This window comes from Perna viridis, chromosome 11 (assembly GCF_037379345.1).
Source record: "Perna viridis isolate PV_CMFRI_1.1 ecotype Kerala chromosome 11, ASM3737934v1, whole genome shotgun sequence".
Taxonomy (NCBI): domain Eukaryota; kingdom Metazoa; phylum Mollusca; class Bivalvia; order Mytilida; family Mytilidae; genus Perna; species Perna viridis.
The window spans coordinates 22,512,410-22,531,124 of NC_142455.1; the positions used below are offsets into that span (position 1 = coordinate 22,512,410).

General features: G+C 33.6%; 1 protein-coding gene across 15 annotated transcripts in view; it reads right to left on the reverse strand.

The window, feature by feature from the left end:
- Window positions 1–555: 555 nt before the first annotated feature.
- LOC148603381 (uncharacterized) overlaps window positions 556–18,715 on the reverse strand; it is a 30,311-nt gene continuing 12,151 nt past the window's right edge. For 2 of the 15 annotated variants that reach the window (XM_088553823.1, XM_088553824.1), the window contains exons 4-12: window positions 17,714–17,734; window positions 16,395–16,436; window positions 13,997–14,017; window positions 10,201–10,499; window positions 9,929–10,056; window positions 9,155–9,336; window positions 6,935–7,045; window positions 3,192–4,836; window positions 556–1,248 (exon numbers count right to left, since the gene is read on the reverse strand). In XM_088553823.1, coding sequence (XP_088409949.1) covers window positions 1,033–1,248; window positions 3,192–4,836; window positions 6,935–7,045; window positions 9,155–9,336; window positions 9,929–10,056; window positions 10,201–10,499; window positions 13,997–14,017; window positions 16,395–16,436; window positions 17,714–17,734 — 2,665 coding nt within the window. In that variant the 3' untranslated portion in view covers window positions 556–1,032. Of the gene's footprint in view, window positions 1,249–3,191; window positions 4,837–6,934; window positions 7,046–9,154; window positions 9,337–9,928; window positions 10,057–10,200; window positions 10,500–13,996; window positions 14,018–14,382; window positions 14,602–16,394; window positions 16,437–16,939; window positions 16,955–17,713; window positions 17,735–18,715 lie in introns of those variants that run through there. The other 13 variants (XM_088553827.1, XM_088553835.1, XM_088553831.1 and 10 more) reach the window with 10 other exon arrangements.

An 18,715-nucleotide genomic window follows, 5' to 3' on the forward strand; every position in this document is an offset into this window, starting at 1 on the left:
CCACCTGGTGGATAGAACTACTTTGATTCGCGTATGACTACAATTCCGGCATTTTTTCAAGAAGAAATTCTCCTTTCTGCATCCGAGGTTATTTTTTAGTGTAGCGGAAATGGCCGAGTAGTTCCGATTGATAAAACATGCATCAAAAGGTTGTACTTCCAGGTTATTCTTGTCGAATTTATACCACTTAATGCTATTTTCGCAAGTTGAAAGTTTACAACAGCCAGTTCTAAACATCGCCTCTTGATGCAAATAAGCACACTCTAACAGATTTGTAACAAGTAAATGTTCATAAATTTACCTTGCCAAATGTTTCACATTCTGTATAGCAGAGCAGAAATATACACAATGTCGGATACAGCGCGAAAGTAGTAAATCAAGATGCATTTTAATGATTGTACTGGAATATGAGGACATTTTTAAAGATAATACAACTTCGTAAGGTTTAGTATTTATCCCAATGCTTATAAGTACGTCGTACACACAGGATATACTTCATTTGATTGTAACGATATAAATATAGATAAGCTTCTAGGCGAAAAACTGACTTCAATAAAATATAAAATAATTTATTAGAATAAAAATATGATAAAAAACATAAGGTAGAATATCAGTTTGCGTCTTTGTAAAGTTCATTTAATAAAACGACAATTCTATTGGTTTAAGCGAGTTTTGGATGTTAAAGATACAATCTCTTTATTCTAATATGAGGAGGCCTGTTATATGAGGGATACTGTTGTTTTTCTTATAAACCTGCAGACTTTGATTAAGACAATCCGAAACTGTTAGCAAACACAACAAAGCATGCAAGTATGAATTGACTTAGGGTGTGGGTAGAATGTTTGTAGACTTTAGTTAATTGTCTGTGAATTCATTGCTACATTAATGCTGTTGTGATCGAATATAAAATTATACGAAAGTACTTGAGGTATTGAGCATGTGTCATAATATTATAAATCAAGTTTATAAATGCTTTTGACGGTATTACTCGATTCGTGTTTGTGTTTTAACATATTTGTATCACAAGTGAAATTACGCAAACATTTCATTTTTCGGTACGACGTCCTCGGTCAATATCGATAGCATTTGTTTTGTTCGTTTCACTTGGTCGAACTCCGGAATTTCGTGTACTACATGATGTCTTGTGTGCGCATGATCTTTGACCCGTACTTTATTCGTAGCAAATTGACAAGCTCTTTTCTTTACCCACACTTTCCCACCAGGAAGAGGCAATTCAGGCTCTTCTCTCTTAAATGAAAGACAAAATATATACATAGTATGAGTTAGACATAGCCTATAACAGATACATATATACTCCTACAATGTAAGCGGTTGGAATTCCGTTCCTCCATTCCCATGGCCAACCTCTCACTTCCGAGTGCCATATTACAAACCGCTCGTTCCGACATTCTTTGAAATCGGCAGACTATTAGTGAAATGTTTACCACTTAAAACATTTTATACAGTTTCTTTAACCTTTACACGGGAGAAGGTGACTAAATTGAAGAAAAACAAATGACCTTTCTGATGAAAAAATCCAGCATTCCTGTCTATCCTTTGTAAAAGCAGTTTAAATGAACTTCACATTTTGTTTTCAGCATTTTGATTGGGTACATCCGGTTAAACTAACAAAATTACTGATTTTAATTTACGAAACGTAAATATTAAATTTACCAACGAATTGCCAATACACCTCATATCCCCTTTCACAACATGCACCTTTTAACGTCCATATTGATTTTGATCACGATCTAAAATAGGAGGTTTACAATAGGATTCTTAGAAAGTTTCATTTAATTCTTTTCAGTAGTAACGGTCAGCTCATATCCCCATAATCATAAATGACAAAGTCCATGTATGCTATGTGAAACCCTAAAATTGATTCGGAACAAATCTAAAAACGGAGGTTCACAATGGGCATATGTTCGTGTAATAAAGATTCTGTGAAAGTTTCATTCAATTCCATTCAGTGGTTTAGGAGGGTAACGAATTTGAGATTGGATCCCTCAGTCTAACGGAAGGACGGACGGACACCCCTATACCTATATACCACAACTTTGCAGGTGGGGGGATGAAATATATTACGTAATAACTAATAATTATAATCATTGTAATAACATTAATAAACTCATTAGATACATTAAATATTTCATAGTGGGAGATAGCATGACTATGAGTTTATCAAATTGGATCCACCTAGATTTGTTTATGAAAAAGATTCTTTTCATTTAATTTGAATATCTACTGGAAGAAATTCTACAATTTATACAGACTCATAAGTACTATTTTTAGCAGGCTCAGTTGGTACTTCTGCAATCCTTCCCCATGAATTGTTGAAACTGTAGCCAAAGAAAAATCCCAGTATTTCCGCTATCATGCAATAATAGCCCCGTGCAGGTCCGGGTGTCAACGGAATAGACCCGCAGCAGCGCTAAGCTTGTCGTAAAAGGCGACTAAATAGTGATCAAAACCCTGGCCGGGGGCTAGGACGCTTTGCCCACAGAGCAACTGGGTTGTGTGCCCCACGTGGTGGAATGGGATACCCCTGGCGTGTACCATGCTGGGGTTGTCAGGCTATAATACGGAAAACCTGACCGCAAACCATAGTGGTGCACCGTGTTGAGAAAGATGCCACGTTCCTCGCACGCTAAAGAACCCTTATGTGGTATTCTCCAGGAGTGGGAACCATAGGGCTCCGCCACAGGAGGCTAAATTGCCCGACCCTACCCATCTCTCCCTATTTCCAGTGGCAATCAAAATTTGTCGACCCCATTATCCTTGTTTCCCACCCTTTTTCATTTCATCATTTCATGTTCATTTTATCATCTATATCATGTTCATCGCCTGAATATAGCTGAAATATTCGTGCCTAGGCGTTAAACCCCAACAATCAATCAATCAATCAATCATACAATAATATCAGTCTTTTAAAGTTTTTTTTTACTGGTTTGTTTTGGAGACACATTAACTAAGTTCTTGTAAAAAAGGAAAATATTTTAGAGTAGGCACAAAGTATTAGGGTCGGTTAGCAGAAATACAGTTAATTTTGTTTAAGGCCTTAAAGCTATTCACGGGAAAGTGTAGCATGTTCCTCCCGAAAGTACTGACTGGGCCTGATCTGAACATCAGCACGGTTTTGTTTTCGAATTGTTTCGAATAGAATAAATGTTCGAAATAAATGTAAAACTTACCGGTGGGTCAAATCTTGCTAATTTAGGCAGTTTCATTGTTTTTCTCGTCTTCTCTCCATACTTCAAATGGAAGGCCTGAAGTCTGCTTTCTAACAGTCGTAAAGTCGGTTCACTCGATTCGTAGTCAAATGATACAGGTATATCGTCAAGAGATGTAGTAGCAAGTCTAGATTGTATACGTTCATTCACAAATTTCATTGTTGTGTCCCAAGGTACACTATTCTGTTCCGCACTCTCGACCGGCATTTGCTTTTTTTTTACTTTTCTCTTATCTTTTTGAGGTCTCAATAGCGGAAGAATAAGTCGCTGTTCTTCCTCTGCTTGCTTCTCAAGTCCCATGACGGTTTCAATATGTTCTAGTCTGTCAGATTGTACTTCGAATTCCTCTTTCTTTTCTCCTTCGTTACTATTTTGAGGTATTTTTAGTTTTGGTTTCGCGTTCATTTCATTTCGTTGTGAATGAGGTGATGCCACAAGTAAAGGGCTTCGAAGCTGTAGTTCTTCCTGTGTTTTCTCCTCGTGAATTGCTGGAAGATCCAACACATTCTTACTAGAATTCATTTCCGTTATCAACACAGGCTTGAATTTACGTTTTGAATCTTCTACAGTTACGCCATTATTACTTTGATTAGCGTCGATTTCGTCCTTCTTGGGAGCGACAATCTGTGTAACCGTTTTTTCCTCCGGTTTTGGTTGATTGTTGATGTTGTTATTATTGTCATCCGCGCGATTATTTATAGGTTTGGTCGGGGCACTTTTATCAGATTTAGATTTTATGCTTCTAGCACTACTTCCACCCACATTTGAAGAAGAATCTGTAATTATGTTTTCATGCATTGGCCCTTCACTAATTAAAGAAGCTTTCGAACGAGATTTCTTTTTCGATCTTTTCAATTTGTTTTTTGACGTTTTAGTGTCAATATTTATTACTTCTGCTTCCATCATTTCACGAAGTGATTCCCTAATCGCCATTAAACTTCTTGGTTGTTTTCTTCCACCACGTTTCATTGCCCTTAAACTCGCTGTTGAAGTTGGTTCTTCAGTTCTCCTAATACTTTCTCGAGCCTTAGCCTTTTGTAACATCAGTTCCTTGTAATACTGAGCTCCGGGCACAATTGGCTCAACTAAGTTAGCTTTACCTTCTTTAAAAAGGTGAAGTAAGTGTTTTGTTTGGTAGTCTTTGTCGGGTAAATGTTTAGACGTTTTCAAGGGCGGAAGCGGCTTTTCTACCGGAAGTGTTTGTTCAGTGAGTTTGTAATGTAGATAAGGCAGCAGTGGAATTAATGGTCCGTTTTTCATCTCCATTCTAGTTTTTAGCTTAGATTTCACATATCCTCTAATTAAGTCCAAAGTAGATGTGTTCTTCTTTCCTACAATTCGTTCGAAATTCTTTGTATCCAGAATGAAAACGTCTGTATTTGCCGTACACTTGATAGTATGTAGATATGTACTGAGATTCATCAATATTTCAGTGTCGCCAATGACTTCACCTGTGGCAACACTGCATAGATCGATATGGCGTTCCTTCATACGACGTTCAACAGCAGCGTACCCTTCCGTGCGACGTATGACGACATCCTCGGACTTCGTCTCCCACACTGACGGATCTTCGTATTTTCTAAGTATAGCTTGCCGCCTAGGTTCTCTGTGATTTAATAACATGAAAGAAAGTGATTTAATTATTTAAAGCTAATTGCATCAAAATGTTTGTTGTACATACACACCGCAGCTCAACAAATGTTGACGGCCTACTCGTTTGTACATGTATCAGTTTTTATTGCTTGTGTTTTATGGTCCTTTTGATCAATATTTGATCATATTACATTTTATGTACTTCTGGAGAAATTGATTTTATCAATAAATTTACGCTCAACTTGTCTACCTAACTTGTTGATTTTTTTTTAAATCTCAAAATACACAAGTTGGTTTTGTTTTGTTTAATTTTACTTTTTCTGATTTGAAATACATGACCGCTATGTTTTGGTGTGTTCAATACAGTACATTGGGGTTTGGGAATACAAAAGCAGACTAAATACTCTAAAAATGCGTCATACATGGTTCGTATAGTTATAAAATGCACACTAGTTTAACAGGGATGTATCCAGTTGTATAGAGCAGCATTATAAATGGACACATTTTCTTATTCTTGCAGAAAAATGAAAAAAAAGGACTCTCCTTCCAATTGATTGGATTCCGTGTTCGATCGATAACTCTGTCCCATATGTTACTTAAAATCCTGGATTCGTTCCTGTGTAAAATTATTAGTATGTACATTGTTCTCATTACTCAACATCATAAAATAATGCTACAATGCACGGTTACAGGAGAACAAAAAATAACCACAAGCTAAATCTACTACATCATTGAATAACTACATACATGTACTAATTTAAAAACAAAATACGAAAACCGAAAAAAATGCATTAATTGTGTAACTATAACTCCCGTGATACATATATAGTAATTCTTAAACTACATGTAATTTATAGCTTTTGCTCGACTTACTTTTGTTTCTGTTTGTTATTCCTAAGATAAGATGCATGAAACAAAAGGATGTTATGAATAATCGTTACCAGGGGCGTAGCTAGGCCTGTTTTATTTGTACGCAAAATTACGGCGAGGGGTCTGGGGGGTCGCTCAAGGCCCCCAGTGAGTCATTGCATAAAACCTTTATTTCATCTTTAAAATGTGTGTTTTTATTTTTGTTACTTTTTCCGAAAGTACGCAACTGCGTATTTGCGTATAGGCAGCTACGCCCCTGGTTACCACCCGATCACAATGAAACCGCGATTATTTTTATCTGATATATTACTAGTACATGTTATACCGTGTAACTGCACCAATGATATTAAATATAATACGTTATACCATGTCAAATGTTTGACTGCATCAATAATAAATACAACTTGTTATATTTTTGTTGTATCTAAAGTTATAGTTTACTTTTAGTTTAAATCAAAATATTAGTTGCCAAGTATTGGAATACAAAAGTAATCCCATATTTCAAATCAAACTGTTTTCAAGCATTTTTATATTTTAAAAAAAACATGATGGAGTAACGTGATAACATGAATATTTTAAAAATATTTCACTTGAAACCTGATAGAAAAGTGAAACTGATGCAGAAACGATTATTTAAATTGATCGGTACTATGCAGATATTTGGTTCACATTTATACAAAATTCATTAATACTGGAATTATTAATGATTTTACGTTAATTATAATTGTAGATTTGTAGGTTGACATTTTTTGGTCAGTTTAGATAAATTTCCCTTAATTACCTGAAATGATTGTTCGGTGGTTATTTTTTAGTACCAGTCGATAAAAATTCAGACACTATACCAGTGGTAAGGTGATCCATGATGTAGAGAAACCCACCAAACTAACTATGATTTTTGAGTCTATATAATTTATGCTATATTTTGACAAAACAGCAATCCTTTTTGTGTGTAGGTCTGGAAATCATACTTTTATCTCCAGCTATAATCTACCAAATCAAGAACGATAACTTTTGCAAAGTGCTAATTTATATTCAATCTATATAAATTGTATCTCAAATGCACAACTACACCCAAATGAAAAACTAAGACTTGTTAATATGTGATCTGTATCGGATTCTGAATAGGAAATAAAAGTGAAGTTGGTGGGTTTTTGACAAGCATGAATCACTTCCTGTCTGATTTTTACAAAGACTGATACTTAAATCTGTATAATGATGTACTTGTAGCTTATAGTAAATACCTTAGAAATTCAAATTCTATTGAATATATATCAATCCCTGCTTCAAAGGGCCATAACTGTGGATATTGCTTTGGATGTTTATGAGGTTCTACTGTGATGTTTGCTTGACCACTGAAAAACATGATGAACAATAAATGCCTTTATCACAAACATTTTAAAAAGTGCTGCTTTGCTGCACATTTACATGTATACATGTAACCACAAGTTAGATATTATATGTACCAAAGTGAAAGTGCCATTTACAGGCAGTGCTGTAAGGTGCATGAATAAACAAAAGCGTCAAATTGTATTCGATATTTGGCTGTTAATTGGAAAAGGGGCTGCACACGATTAAAATGAGACATAAGTACCAGCATTATAAATACACCCGTAACGAACAGGTAGTGTTTTTTTAAGATTATTAAAATAAGACATCTATTATAGTTCGTGATAACCAAAAGTATAGTGTTGAGAAAAAAAAATGCAGATGAAGCAAAGAAAACGAAATCAATACAATAAACATAGCATTGTGAAGCAAAAAGTTACATATCTATCATTCAGAAACCTAAAAGGGGTTGAAAAAGCAAGACTTCTCGGATCATGGACCAGACGCACCAGATGAGCAATGTGCGTGCCTTTTTGTGTTTTCTAGAAACATTACGGTATTTTGGGAGGATTTGACAGTCTGTCGTAATGGTTTTATTTCTCAAGAGATTTTTTCTTATACATGTATAAGTAAACAAGACAAATGCATGCCTGGACCTGCATCAATATCATATATTTGTCAGATCAGATGTAAAACATTACGGTGTAGGTAACACATTCCCAATGACTAATAGGATAATTTATTGGAAAGAGTGAATAACCAAAATATTATCACGGGTGACGAAGAACGCCTAAATTTAGTGACTCATTTCGGCATGCTAAAAATGTTGGACAAAATCTATTTAACTTCTACATAAAAGGTGCACATCTTCAATATGTATATAACCACTGTCCAATGCTAGTTTGAATAATATTGGTTCAACACGTTTTGCGTTACAGACAACACAAAGACGGTACCCCTAAGAGTGACGGACGGACACAACACAAAGACGGTACCCCTAAGATTGACGGACGGACACAACACAAAGACGGTACCCCTAAGATTGACGGACGGACAGAGTCGAGTGGCTACACTAGTACTACATTTACCGTTGGTGACGCAGTTAAAGATATCGGGCTCGGAAACTGCATTAAAAGACAAAAAAGACACCAAAAAACATGACAGTATACACGGCGTTATGCGAGATTAAAGATTTCAAAATGAAACGTTTCGTACAGATATTATTTATATAGAACCATGACAGTAGTCACACCAAAATACCTGTACATTGTATAAAGACGCACGAAGAATGATTAACCGAAACGAAAAACAAACAATACCGTGCACAGCGTACACATACATGTACATACAGTTCATTTTCAAATCAATTCAATTTATTGTACCTTTAACCTAACCGAGAAATAGACAACTGACCTCCATCACAGGATTAGGAAGAGGAATGTCAATTAAACAAAATGACAACAATGAAATATCAGCTTAAAATAAGTATAACTATGATTAACGGCACCATGGTATACATTAACAAAAGAAGTATAGGAACAGTAAAATGACTATAGCGCATTTGTATAAAATCGGTTTGAAATTAAAGAAAATATGTCTATAAGCATAGTTACTGTGAATGACTTTTTTCTTCGATATTGTATCAAGGCAAACAGAATGTATGTTATTACCTAATGTCATACTATTATAAAAGCGTTTCTGGCAGTCATTTGTTTTCTGCGCGTTTTGAAATATTCTATCCAAGTTCCAAATGAAAATGTTCTTAAGTTACTATATAATTATGCTTTTTGGCCCAGATATATATTACAAATAAACGAATGAATGCCAAGTAGATGTACGTACGTGTATTTGTGTAGTCCGTGAGTTACATGTACATGTACATGTAGGTCGCGGAACAGAAGTTCCATATCTACGGATTGACCAAATGGAATTAATATTAAAATGGAACTTCATATTAACTGCTCTTAACGGAATGAATGTTTTTGATATCTTTCCCCGTAATAAACACGCACGCTGAAAATAAATTTGACTAAAATAAATGACAACATTTTAAGGAAACATCAGTTATACGCCCGGTTATTTACGGAACACTTATTCTACGTTGAAAATGGAACTATTTCACCTGTGGTACTTACTTCGTTATGAACATCATACCAATTACTGGATCTCCTTGTCTGATCAACACAGAGTCAAATATAAAACTCTCTTTTCTTAAACTCATCTCCAGGAGCTTTTTCAACTTTACAGGCATGTCACAGAAATACGGGTGACTGTCAATGAAACGGCCGACGGATTCAAACTCTTGTTCTTGGTACGACTGAAATCATACGGAAACATTTTCGAAAAACATTGTTCAAAAGCCGAGGAAAATGCAAACTTTTTGAGACAATCAAAACCCAGCAGGCAAATCTATGTTGATTCAACGTTGATCACATACAAACAATCATAATACAAATGTATCTAGAGCGTCTGTTTAAAAGACTAACAAAGTGATGAAAATTTGAGAATGGAACGCTTATGAGTAAACGATTAAGAAATTATGACAAAATAAGATTTAGCTAAAAGGTATATATAGATGAAGAACATGTGACGAACTACGTGTATATCATTCTTGCTGAAGCGATAAATGTAACATGTCTAACTTGCTTTTACATTTTTAGAGCCTAGAAATTTTATTTTCTTGTTTGAATTTACACCCCAAATTGTGACGTAAATGTAAATAAAACATTCTTAGACTACTTTTTAGGGACAAACTGAAAAGCAACCTCACATATAATGGATAACCCCATCTACATATTATTTTATGAACATTTTTACATTCTATGTCCAGCGGCTACAGATCACTAAACACAAAAGTGCAACAAGGGAAAGGATATATAAATTCATACAATAGTTACAAGGAGACTTACTTTGAGCGATCTGTCATACAAGTCTTCTCCTATCAACATTAAATCACATTTTTCATCAGCAATGATGGTAGCATTTCTATAGGCATCACGTTTGATTAAAGCAACTTCCCCAAAGGAGTCTCCAGGACCTGAAATTATACATGTGTTCAATTATATATAAAACTCACAGATATAGATACAAAGAGTCATTGACTAATTTGTGAAAGTAACTTTCATTGTTAATGTATCCAATATCAGAATGCGAGTAAGTTATCATGAACCCATGAGTTTACCGTATTGCACGATCATTTTCCCAAACTTGGTTCTATCAAGCTCCTTGATTCTCTTAGGACATTTATGGTGCTCTGGTGCTTTCTTTTCCGGGTCACTTTCCGTCATTGTTCCTTCCTTTTCCTCGTTCTTTTCTGACTCTTCTTTGTCGTTGCCCTCCCCTTCTGTTTTTGTCTCTTCTTCTTTTTTCACTACCTTTTTCTTTGCCGATGTGGGTTTGATGCCCCCGGTTGTGTCTTCTTCGCCTGTCATTCTTGGGTCGATGTAAACTGACACTGTGCCACTCAATATAACGTAGAAACTAAAAATACAGGAGGAAGTAAAATAAGTTGTACATATACATATATAACATTGTTATATTGCGCGAGGTTTTATAAAGTCAAATAAACACGTGTTTGTATGACAAACTTGTATTATTGAAAATGTCTTTGAAGTTAGTAACGCTCAGCGTTTACTTCAAATGAAAAATTGACAGGAGCATGCTTTGAACATTAAACAATCACTTTAGACCGATAAAAAATGTAAAAAGTCAAATCACTACAAGAAAATGTCAACGTCTTAATTGCAAACTTCAATTTAAATGTCAAATATGGAATTTTAGATCAAGGAAAATGCATTTAAATACTTGACATTCCAAACGTCATGTCTGTAACAAAAAAATTCTAGAAACATCTTTGGTACATGTAATGTTTAAAAACAAAATCTTAACCATAAATTAAGTAGCGTTGTTTGTTTCAAAAGATTCAGCGTATACTGTAACATCAAAAACGTGTAGCTTAAAAAACGAATAAATCTTAATGGCATTAGATGCCACTAAGTGAGGTAGACTAATGTCTGTTGATTTATATCATTTGATGTATGAAACATGGTTTAATTAAAGAATTATGCTGCTATTTTGGGTAATATTTAATTTCTCTGGACCATTCAACCGGCAGATTGTTCAGGAATAGTTGTAGTAATTCAATTAAAATACCATGTAAACTGACGCTCTGACAATGTGCAACTGAAATATCAATATTGACTAAAATATTTTACCTGAAAAATCAAATATCTGAAGGTTTAAAGCCAATATCAAAGCAAAAGTGTGACGTTTCTCTTGTCAGGTGCATAAGTTAGATATTCCTGATCAAGACCCTGATTTGAAAGGAATTATAATTTAACTATATAGCATTATAGAATTAACTAGTGTTGCATACATTTTAAAATTATTTTTTTGAAAATTTACACTCTTTCATAACTTTCCGCATAGTGTGAATTATTCTGAAGTTCAGTGTGTTTTCAGAAAATGTTCACGTCAATACAAACAACATACTGCTTCCCAAAACAATGAATAGCGAATAGTGAATAACGTTTAATGTACAATTCCTTCAAACATCTTTTATGGCTGAAAAATTACAAAACAAAAGAAAGAACCGGAGTCAAAGTGAGCTGATACACCAAACATTTACAAGGAAACTCCAGTTGCTGAAGAAAAAAAAATACCGCAATAACGACAATTGATCAAAACAAAGAGTTTCCAATACTATATATTTCTTTCTTGCTGTTTATTTATAGCTTGGAAACGAACCATTATCTCCAGAGACTGCACATACGTTAATGTAGAATACCAATGTTTTAAAAATCTTACATTAAGAAACATCTTATCACAATTCCCTTCATAATTGACTTAACACTGAAATATAAATTTGAAAATATGGAAATTTCGAAATTTCTTAAAAATTGTCTTATTTCAGAAAAGGGAAAAAAGGTTTTAACTTGTAATTCAATGGAGCTTGGTTGGTTCATAATCTTAATGATCTACAAATATGTAGCCAGAATTATCCTAATTTACACAGATTTTGGTCTGTAGAAATCACGTAACGGCCATACAAGGGCGGATTGACGATTACAGAACTGCCGCCCGATCCCTGCTTAAGAGGAGTAAACTAATAGATTCAGTAGTGACACATCAGTGGTATAAAAAAAATCCGCGTAATTCCCTCCCTTTCCCTTTTTGAAAATATCTGCATCCACCCTGAAAAATATGCTTTTCAGTATGACTTGTAAAGAAATTATCATGTTATGATTGGACTTCAAAACATCTTAATTGTTTATTCAATTTTAGACAAATGAAAGAACATGTATTTTAAGAGTAATGACCTGGAGACGTGTACTTTAAAACACATTCACTGGGCGTGTTCTTATTTTTTAATTGTTTATTTGTGAAACTTAAACATTTTCTAAAGATATAACATCCGTCAATATCTTTATTGAATATTGGATATGAATATAGTAATTTTAACGTTATTTAAAGAGAGTTGTTGACTTTACATTAAACAAATGGTAGCAAAATATTATTGAATAGTTTTGAGAATCTAAAATCAATAGCCAACGCGGAAAGATTCGTAATCGTCTGTACAAATATGTAATACCACAAAATTTACAAATTGTATTTAAACTAGTAAACAGAAAACTGTGTAAAATGTACAGGCATCAATTTCACAAAAAGTCGTAAGTGTGAAGTTGATCGTAAGTAATAACGTCATAACAGAAAATAGCATTGTAACGTCATAACTTACGATTAATTTTACACTTACGATTTTTTGTAAAATTATACAATATCTTTGCCCCAAAATACAAATAAACAAATACATGTACGTGTTCATGTCACTACAAACACAATAACAATCAAACAAAAACAAATACGATGTACCTATAACATGTACGTTCTGAGCAGCATAAAATAGTCTACCATTTTATTTCATAAAGGGAGTGAATGTTTTTTGCAAAAAAACATGTACAGAATCCAATAGGCGCGATAAGGCAATGAGAGAAAATTGATCGCCGTGAAATTACACAAAGAAAAATGATCCTCATGCAGTAGTCGCATAAAAAATAAGAAGTTGTACAAAAAATGTACCATTAAGCCCCTTTTTGCATATGTATTCAGTGTATCGTGGACATTTGTTTTATTGAAGGAACAAAATCCGTTGCACATCGGAAGTGACCTTATCAGCTCATAATGCATTACAATGCAATTGGGGGGAGTTTGTAAGGTGCGTTATTGCAAGTTATATATTTGTATCCTTCATTGTATGGCTTTTAAGGATGGTCGCTGGTCATGTTCAGCAATTTTTTGTCAGAATTTCGTACTCCTCTGTTTTTAATCCAATTCATACCATTCATATTTCTTGCACAGTGACCTCCTCTTTTCTTTTCATTCTTTCATTAAACACATCTTAATTTTTTTTGACGTTGTTTTTATGAAATCCTCGTTATTTCTTCAGTGTTTAAAATAGATAAAACCTATGGGAAATCAAGAGAAATCCTTTTCCCGCCAAAATTTCAAGTTCTTATATTTAAAAAATTAGCACACTGATCTATCTATTTTTTCTTCTTATACTGTTCTAGCGTGAAAGATCCTAAAATAATTGCCACCCTTTTAAATCCTTATTATTTATAAATAGAGCAGCGCACATCCTTAATCATATCCCTCAATAAGCTATGCACAAAATGGTTCAAATGCTACATAACAATTTCTTTTGAGAAAGTAACTAAAAAAATATCGCATGTCAGCAAAACAAAACACACAAACACACAACATTAACATCTAGAACTAAAAATAATTATACATGTATCACCACGAAAAAGCATGGAATTGAATCACACTGGAATAACACTCGTTACACTTATCGGATCATCAACATGCGAAGGTTAGGTCGAGCGTCAATGCTTTAAAGAGAGTATAAGCAGTTATCAACAAGCAGACAAAATATAAGCAATTTCATAGGGTTAAAGGTATTAACACATTGTACCTACCGCGGCTCAACGTCGTCACTCCTGAAGTTTGGCGATGAAAACAAAATTAAAAGACAGTCAAGTCTTAAAATGCCTTAAGAAATTTACCGCTTAACATACTAAATCCACCTCCTCCCCCGATATACTATGCTAAAATGTTGGTAGATTATAAAGAAAATCATTAGAAATCAATTCAGCTAACCTCTTTTTCGATAAATTTTGGATCCGACAATAATTAAGAATAGTTTTCGTGCATTATTTTATTCACTCTAATTACTAGTGTAAATGCATCAGTCTCCCGACTCCGTCAAACGTTTGAGGGAGCAATGGTGAACTCAAACAGATGTAAATGCACATGTATACCATACAATTCACAGTTGTTTCAAGACATGATTATTGAAACTTACCCTTTTCTGAAACAAATATAAAGGTCGACAGTATAGAAAAACTATGTCCTCTTTCAATATTTTTAACAATTCCAGTGCGGACTGTTACGTGCAGTTCAAGTGCTGCGAAAATGACAGGTTAATTTATGGTAAAGCACCGCATCAAAACTTTAAAATTATTATAAAATGTAATCCCTATGTTCACCAAATATCATATACATTCATTAAATAGAAGAAATGCGAGTTATTACGTACAGTTCAAACAATTTGTAACTGACAGCCTAATTTCTGTTTAAAACTTTCTGTTTGAATAATGGGGCACTCAATTTAAATCGAAGGCATGCTACACAAATTCAGTTTAACTATCAATATCACGGTTTTTATAAAAGTTTTAATTCTAAAAAGTATATCATATGGGAACCAATTACGTTACAGTAACTGTTTGTTCGGTATCAAGCCCTCGACCGTGGATCAGTACAATGTCAACCGTATGTAAATAAGAAATTTCATTTTCACCGATTGAATTATAAATCGTTCATCGATCAACATATTTGTTAATTTATGATTCAAAAGATGGAATTTTTTATTGCCCGACTTACTTGTATAAAGGGAAAGCGGTTCGTATAAAGTGTACTACGTATCTTCCTGGTTTTTACTTAAATAATTAAAGCCCGGTTTGCACCACGAGGATAGTGATAATTTTAATTTTGATAACTTCAAATTTGATATAGTTCTAGGTCAATAATAGATCTAAACTACTATAATAGTTCTATTTCATCGATTCCCAAGGTTTTATTTATCTAAATTATTTCATAACAGTGGAATATTATCATATTACACCGAGATTAAAGATGCCTTTTGTTCAAGTTGACGTATCAAATATTCTCAAACCGTCTCAATTTGATCATTACTATCTTAATTTTAAAACTCTATTATTTAAAATTGTACAAACATACAGAAATTAAGAACTTATCATTAAAATTAAATTATTGCATATTATAAATCTTTGTGATCTACTATACAAACAATTCTTATAATTTGTTTCTAAACACAAATTCATAATATGCCTCTTCAGATTAAAAACCAAGAAGTATGAAAAAGCAAATTCTGCGTTTTTGAAGGGTTAGATTTGACACCAATGGCGTGAGAAGTTATGAAGGAGGGACGTTTTAGGATACTTAAGTGTCAGGTCTAGTACTTCGTGATAAAAGAAGATTTATTAACCAAGTTTTTTTTATTTATTTAAATAAATCTTTAAAATTTACCATTTTTTTAGATACATCACATTATAATATTAAAATTTCTATTTCCAAGTTTCAAAGCATCCATTGAAGGATTTCAAAGCTAAGCTGATTGTAAAATAAAACTATTAAAACCTATGGAGAATTTCTGCATTTGATCTGGGACCAATTAACTCGGTGTTTTCTTGTCTATTTAATGTCTCTATCAGTACTGTGTACACGATGCAGCGAAAATGTGGTAATACAAGATTTTGTGTTGTTGGCTTTCAATCTTTAAAAAGGACATATGATAGCTAGAGCGATGTCTTTAAAAAAAACTACAATTTCAGCATAAAAAGCAAAAATATAATCGTGTCGCAGACATTGACACCGATATTTTTAAACACGCCTAAAATTGTTACAATCACTATTATAATAGCGATTTGTATTACATTAAGAGTATTATGGACGATGTGAAATCTAGTATCGAGTTACGCTTAATTACATAATATTTTTATAGGATTGCTATATATAAGCCGTGATCCCCCGTTTCATATTCTATCATGCTGTTTAATGAAGCACCGTCAAAAATTCCCCTTCACATAGTCATTACTCAAGCACCTTATAATCCATCTTATATAGCCTAAGCACATCAGAATATTCAACCTTGTAATTTCCTAGCTACACTACATGTAAATAGCCTGAGCACCAAAAATTATTCCGCCCTACATGTACATGTAAGTAAATAACCCGAGCTACACAGATTCCATTATTCTACAACCTCCGTGCCATCACCTTCAAACCAATACTTACAGTCCTATGGAGTCACTGTCCACCCATGATAATCCTAATGACCTTCAAAGGTCAAAAGCATTTCAAACAATGCAAAATGATTAAAAAATATTTCCTTTTTTTTTCTTTACATTCTCTTTCACCCACCCTATCTCCCTCATTTAAAAGGTTTTTTCATATCGTAACTGTCATATTTGTTAATGCACTTGTGAAAACTGAAAAATTTAGAAGACGCATGAAAAACGAACAACACTTTTGCTCTTGTCCAATATTTAATGTAGAATAGCATCAGACATAATATTTCCTCAATAAGAATAATAAATAAAACAAAGCTTAATGTTGAAAGTGCTTGCTTTGTATAATAATTAAAAAACTGTGAATGTGGAAAAAATCAAAAAAAAATATGTGTAACTTCTTGTCCTCGGACACAGTTGAAAAATTAGGTAGTTTATGCTCAAACAAATCGATTAAGTGCTCTCATTGTGACTGTGTTTACAAATCACTGGCCGTGTGAGATGTTACGGGGAAGGCTTGACCAAACAAGGCATATAAAACTAATACATTACTATAATCTCCCATGACTGAAATAAAATAAAATTGGTATCAGTTGTCATAATAATTTACTGAAAAAAAAAGAAAAAACACAATGAAGGCTGAAACGAAGAAGTTGGCATGTACAATGAATCCTGCTTTTACCAAAAACCTCGGACTCAGTCGTTCGTTCGGTTTGGCAAACCTTCATACATATCCATAGTAACTTATTTAAAGGGTCTCAGAATCACTAACGGTGTTGATGGAGTTCAACTGTATAGCATATACTATTTTGAATTTTATAACTATTACGATACCTTGACCTTATGTTTATTATTGAATTATAGCTTCAGAGAGCGATTTTCAAAAAAAAACCTTTGGTAGAACCATAGGAGTAAATAAACCGTATAAACTACAAAATCTCAATTACGATGGCTTTGTGCAGTGAGGTCAAACCTAAAGTGTTCATCGCGATGCACGTGTACTAAAATATGGTACCGTGAATACACGTGCTAAAATGATATGAAATTTATAACAGTATAACATGCTGAACATGAACCTGATTAAAATCTGATGTTATTTATGAAAATTCGTCAAAACCAAATGCAGTGTTTGCCATTTAAAACCTGGGTCACATACCCTTAAGCTTCCGAGTCTGTACAGTCGGTGATTCAACTTACAGAACAAAGGTTGAAGGTAATAAAAGTTATAAAATTTAAAATGAAGCAGACAGACGGACATAAAATAACAATGTACATGTAGCAGTGTAAAAATTGTAGCGCCACACCCACTCCATCACAAATACATACCATTCGTCGTCAGATCTATATCTGTTAATAAGAGATATCTATATTAGTAGGAAAATGGGAAAAGCTTTAAATAAATTTAGAGAATATCTCTTTAACTCTTTCGATTCCCATTCGACGTGTTCCTACATCAAATGCAATAAGTTTGTTTTGACAGAAACACTTTTAGGCTTGCAAAAATTTTCTCTTTCAGAATGTCGATCTTGTTCAAAATATGGTTCGTACACGTACACTGCACTTTCTAGTTTCACATGTTAATAGATACTGAATTAACGAAAACGACCATTCATATGTCAAAAATATAATTAATGCACGATCAGATCCATTTGTCACAGCTGTAATGTTACTTTTAATTCAAATTCATTGACATTTTGTCTTTAAATTTACTGTATATATTTAAAAGATTTACTCCATACTACTGTTATCAAAAGATGTAAACCCTACTAATGCATATTAACAAGAGATAAACCAACATGATATCTCAATCAAACTAAATCTTCATGTTATTGGAAAGGCGTAAAATATTTATTGAAAGAAAATTAGTGCATTTTCTTTCAGAACGAATGAATTTTATGATTTTTTTTTTTGTGGAGTCACTTGGAATGTGCGAAACGATATTAAACGGTATGTATCTACATGTACTTGTATAATTATGTTGGTTAATGGTTCATGACTGATCGCATAGACATGTAGAGTTTATGGGGCTTATTACCATTCGCTTCGCATGCATGTAGTATATAGAGTTCTTTAGATAATTGCATATTTAAGACTTTGCTTGTATTCTTTATATTTACATGCACTAAATAAAACCCTTGCGATATCCTGTTCCTCGTCTACCCAATGCTATGATAAAGTTTTCTATAGGAATAAATATGTCTGTCCTTCTTTCGCTCTATCTATAGAAACGTTCCCTCATGCCACTTGTTATAGCCTGGCATTGTTAGCCTTAAACGGTCAATGGACTGTGATGATTCAACTACATGTACATGTAATTTATGATGGTTG